Source organism: Capricornis sumatraensis, chromosome 2 (assembly GCF_032405125.1).
Source record: "Capricornis sumatraensis isolate serow.1 chromosome 2, serow.2, whole genome shotgun sequence".
Classification (NCBI taxonomy): Eukaryota; Metazoa; Chordata; class Mammalia; order Artiodactyla; family Bovidae; genus Capricornis; species Capricornis sumatraensis.
This window is the reverse complement of record NC_091070.1, coordinates 200,574,035-200,579,238: the sequence shown is the minus strand read 5'-3', so window position 1 is coordinate 200,579,238 and position 5,204 is coordinate 200,574,035. Positions and strand designations below refer to the sequence as shown.

The following is a 5,204-nucleotide window of genomic DNA, read 5'->3' as shown; positions in this document are numbered from 1 at the left end:
GTGGGGAGGGAGGAAAGACGCAGAGACAGAAAAGATGGGTTGAAGTTTCGTGGAGGGAGAAAGAGGAAGAGTCGTTTGTTTGCCACTCAGAGGAGGGGAAGAAAATGCCAAGCCTGGTCATTTCCTTGAAAGCATGTATGGGCATGCCTGCATGAGTGTGGTGTGTGTGTGTGTATGAGAGTTTCAGTATGTATCTCAGATGTTGCTCTGTGGACTGTCGCTAGGAGTCAGCCCACACAGAGTTCACAGGTGTGTGTGCCTGTGCAAGTGTGCCTTGTGTATGTGGGTGTGAATATACAGCTTGGGCAGGTGTGTGTACCTGCGAGCATGTAGGATGTGTCCGGCCGACTCGGCAGGTGCAGGTGAGGAAGCAGCTGTGCCTTGCTGTGGAAGGCACACGGTTCTAGGGGGCTGCTCACCTCAGCCCCAGACAGCTGTCTTACTCAGATCAGGAGGGCCGTTGTTGTGGCTGGCGTTGCCAGGCGGAGGCCAGAACCTGCTGGGGCTGTGGGGAGGAAGCGGCAAGCAGCAGGGGGCAGCAGGGGCAGGCCAACCGGGGGCGGGGGGCGGGCAGAAGGAGCCTTTAAAGCTCCTGCCCCGCCCACAGGTGAGCAGTGCTGTGAGAGCCAGCGCTGTCTCCCGCCTGCCTACTCAGTGGCAGTTCCCCCGGAGCTGTGGTCCTCTCTGGAGCCTCAGCAGATCCCTCTTACAGAACTTACTACCAGGACCCCTGACCAGGTGATGGCATAGGATAGACTCTCCTGCGAAGAGAGAGCAATCTGGAAACAGGTTTGGGGAGCTGGAAGGGCCATGGGGAGGGTCCTGGAAGAGTCTAGGATTGGTCTGGGGTGGTGGGAGTGGAAAGTCCAGGGTAAGCTGGAGCCAGGTAACGACATGGAGTGACCCTGAAGTGAGGGAATCAGGCTCGGGGTGCCTGTGGGATGGACACACGTGGGATGTTAGAATTTCAAAGTGTTAGGTGTTAGTAAAGGTCCTGGGCAGTACAGAAAGTTAGGGGTATCAGGATGGGAACTGGGGAAAATCCTGAGGTGTCAAGAGTCCAGAGACATCAGAGTCCAGAGGCAGAAGCTCGGTAAATATGTGAGTCCAGGATGCTGGAGTCTGGTATGTCAGTCCAGGCTGGGGGAGGCGGGCAGGGAGCGAGATCCTAATTCCCACATGTCTGCCTCCCAGGAGCCACCATGGGGTGCTTCAGCTTCATTAAGGTCATGATGATCCTCTTCAATATGCTCATCTTTGTAAGTATGGGGTTTATGGGTTCTTTGGGGTTCCCTACAGGAGTGGGTCTTAGCCTGAGTAGAGCCCCAACTGGGGAATAAGAGATTGCTATGTCCACACTCTTCCTGAAAGTTCCTCCTGATGATGAGATGTGGAAGTCTCCCTGAAGGCTGAGTCTTGGCTCCAGGAGCAACCTAGCTGCCACACAACTTGGGGTGGAGAAGTTTAGGGGCATCCTCTCCTTCCAGGAAGTTTCAGGCTTAGAGCAGGGCAGAGTAGGCTAACAGGCTGGGGCCTCAGGGAGGGGCAGGGGTTTGCCCAAGATCACCTAGCGTGGAAGGAAATTCAGTGGCCTGTGTATGATGGGGAGCCAAAAGCCGAGAAGGTCCAGAGATATGGGAGTAGAGTTTCAGCTGCAAGTGGAATTTGTTGTATTTTTTCAACAAACACTGCCTAAGACTCTGTGCCCTCAGGGATCTTGGGTCCAACAGGCCAGATAGGCAGCCAGTTTTCCATATGTGTGGTCTGATCACAGGGCGCATTGGAGGGGCTTGAACCCTGCCTAGTCAGAGAAGACTTCTAGAAGGAAATAGCTGAGGCTAGGAATTTGCACGTAGTGAGGGGGTTGGTAAAGCATGCAAAAAGGCCCGGAGGCAATGAAATCAGATATTGTTCAGAAAACCAGGAACAGACTGTATAGGGCATGTTTGAGGAAGCTGAGCAATGAGGCATGAATCTAGAGATGGTGGTAAAATTGGGGAGAAATGGACAACATGGACAAAGGACAAAGCCCTTGGATGGTGGCTGAGGATGGAGGAAGGGGCAAGTGAGACAGAGGTCTTGGAGATAATGACCACATCTCCTCTCCGTTGAGAGCAAACCTGGTGGGTACTTCACCAGCAGCCATGTACCCAGTGGACTTGCAGCTCAAGATATTTGGAAGTCATGTGCCCATAGGTGGTCACTGAAGCCATGGGCAGGGTGCGCACACACAGGGTGAGTGAACTCCAGGAAACTCAGTTTCTAAGGGATAAACAGAGAAAAGGCTACCAGGAAGCAAATGGAGAAAGAGCATAAGGAAGCAAAGCAGGAAAGCAAGGTGTCAGAAAGTCAAGGAGGATACACCCATGGCTGAGCACAGGTTGTCACCAGAGACCTTGAAGCCTCAGGAGACTGGGTGAGAGTGAGCAAAGCATGAGGAAATGGAGGCATGAAGTGCAGGTGAATGTGGAGGAATTGGGTTGGGGGTGAGGACACTCTCTGATGCTGGTGTGGCCTGTGCCTTGGGCTTCTTCTCCTTTCAGGGAATTAGCCTTTATCCCTGTATCTGAAGAAGGCAGCAGGATTGCAGGGATCTGGAGCACAGGGGCTCTGGCCTGAGGGGGGTTAAAGGCAAATCCGGTTTGGTTTCTGGCCTCCGTTGCCCAGGCCTTGCCAGACTGGGCAGGGCAGACCTCTGACTCCTTGAAATCTGACCCCGCAGGCTAGAAGCCCAGCTTTGTGTCCTTGGGCAAACATGCCTGGGATCCACCCACAACCTGCCACTTTGCTCCTGGTTCCAGCCTCAGTTTCCATAGCTGGAAAGTGGGGACTGGACGCCTGGCTGGGGTCAGGCTGATTCACCCACTGAAGCACTGGGTCAGCGAGGCTTTGCTCTAAGAGCTGTGGGAACTGGGCAGTGCCCTCCTTTCCAATCTTGGCCTCAGGATCACCTCTGAGGTGGGGTGCGGCCTCTGAGAGCTCTGGCTCTACTCCTTCTCCGGTGCCTCAGTTTCCACTTGTGTGGCAAGGAGAGGTCTGAGCTGGTCCTGGAAGGGACCCAAATGGAGGACCTTAGGGTGGGTGTCCCTTCTTACCACTGCCCTCTCCAAGGTTGGGAGCAGGTGTAAACCTCAGCCACGCCTCTGTTGCTATAGTGACCGTTGAACCTGCTCAATGCTACCACCCTCCTCTTTCTGCCTATCAGAGCACCGAGGTGTTCCAGGCACCTATAACCCAGAAGCGAAATGGGGGGAGGTGGCTGCCGGTGGGGGGTGCAGGGGCAGGTGTTCACCTGCTTGTTTGCATTTCAAGCCATGTGGCAGGACCCTGGCAGCGGTAAGGGAAAGCTCTGCTCCTTCCCTACACCCTGTGGCTATTTCTGGAATCCCTGGTCTCATTTACATCTGCCTAGATGTGCAGGCTGGTGCTGGCTGCAGATGTCCCAGATCCCATCTTTCTGGCTCTAAAGATGAGTCAGAACTCCCTACAGGATGAGTTTTTGGACTCCATACCCAATAAATGGGAAAGTTTCTCATCTCGCATCTTCCTAACTGAGCTGTGTGATAGGGAGCTGCCTGGCAGCACTGTTTCAAAGTCTGCCTCTCTGTCCCCAGCTGTGTGGTGCAGCCCTGTTGGCAGTGGGCATCTGGGTGTCGGTTGATGGACCATCCTTCATGAAGATCTTCGGGCCGATGTCATCCAGTGCCATGCAGTTCGTCAACGTGGGCTACTTCCTCATCGCAGCCGGTGCTGTGCTCTTCGCTCTTGGTTTCCTGGGCTGCTACGGCGCCCACACTGAGAGCAAGTGTGCCCTCGTGACGGTGTGTCAAACCCAGCTCCACAGGCCCATAACCAAAGCCCAGGGTCCCCTCACCCTTAACACTAGGCCCTGAGGATTCCCAAACCCTGCTCTGGATTCCGGGGGTCTTGGCAAACGGGGGTGGGGTGGGGGGGAGGGGAGAGCACGGTTAGGGTGAGGAAGGCATGAGAGGCTCTCTCTCCCTAAAACTCAGATCCCTGTTCTCCATTCAGTTCTTCTTCATCCTCCTCCTCATCTTCATTGCTGAGGTTGCAGCTGCTGTGGTCGCCTTAGTGTATACTACACTGGTGAGGAACAGGGATGGAGCAAGGGGGTACCCCTGGGCAAAGCCCTGAGAGGGGGCCACACCCTCCACACCAGGCTGTAAACACTGGCCTTCCCCACCCAGGCTGAGAACATCCTGACGGCGGTGGTGGTGCCTAATATCAAAAAAGAGTACGGTTCCCAAAAAGACTTCACTCAAGTGTGGAACTCCACCATGGCAGGGGTAAGGTGGGCTGGGGGAGACTTGGGGGTGGGGAGAAATAAGCAAGGGCCCCTCTGATCATCTTCTCTTCATCTCCAGCTCAAGTGCTGTGGCTTCACCAACTACACAGATTTTGAGGGCTCGCCCTATGTAAGAATGAACGGTACCTTTCCCCCATACTGTTGCTATAACAGTGTTAATCACTCGTTCGTGGAACCCTGCAACAGTGTCAACGCCCATAACATGAGCGTACAGGTAAAGGCTGGCCTAGGAGGTTGGGATGCTTTAACGGCCTCAGGGTGCTGAATGAGAGTGGGAGCAGCTGCTGACTATAGATGCTCTCTCCCCTCCCCCAAGGGATGCTTCAAACAGCTTCTGTATGACATCCGAACCAACGCAGTCACTGTGGGTGGTGTGGCAGCCGGAATTGGGGGCTTGGAGGTAAGGAGAGGAGCTTGGAGCAGGATATCCCCCACCCTGGCTCAGGGCTGCTTGACCCACCTCTGAGGCCTCTCTGGAAGAGACAGACTTCTAACAAAGCTTCACGATCGGTGTCTTGGGGGGCAGGGGACTAAAGTTTAAGGACCCTGATATGTCTCTTCATCTCTCCCTGTCCCTTTCCCACCAGCTGGCTGCCATGATTGTGTCCATGTATCTGTACTGCAATCTGGAATAAGTCGGCTTCTCCTTCCACCACCGCTGCTGTCGTATGAGAACTGTGAAGAGGCAATGATCAGGGTGGGGACAGGATCTAACAGTGTCTCTTGGGCTGGAGTTGACCTGACTTTATTCCTCTGGACTCGGGGCCAAATGGACACCACCCCCTTCATCTGGAGCCTGACATTTCCTTCTATTGGTGGGTTTGGGGTCCTCCTATTCCAGAGCCCCTAACGTAGCCAATCCTCTTACCTATTCCTG

The 5,204-nt window shown here is 54.5% G+C and overlaps 1 protein-coding gene across 1 annotated transcript; it reads left to right on the top strand.

Moving 5' to 3' along the window:
* Nucleotides 1-1,202: 1,202 nt before the first annotated feature.
* Nucleotides 1,203-4,975, top strand: TSPAN1 (tetraspanin 1). The gene is made up of 7 exons (XM_068966756.1): nt 1,203-1,259; nt 3,615-3,821; nt 4,033-4,107; nt 4,209-4,307; nt 4,386-4,541; nt 4,644-4,727; nt 4,915-4,975. Exons 1-7 carry the CDS (start codon nt 1,203-1,205, stop codon nt 4,960-4,962), a joined length of 726 nt encoding a protein of 241 aa, XP_068822857.1. The 3' UTR covers nt 4,963-4,975.
* The last annotated feature ends 229 nt before the right edge of the window (nt 4,976-5,204 follow it).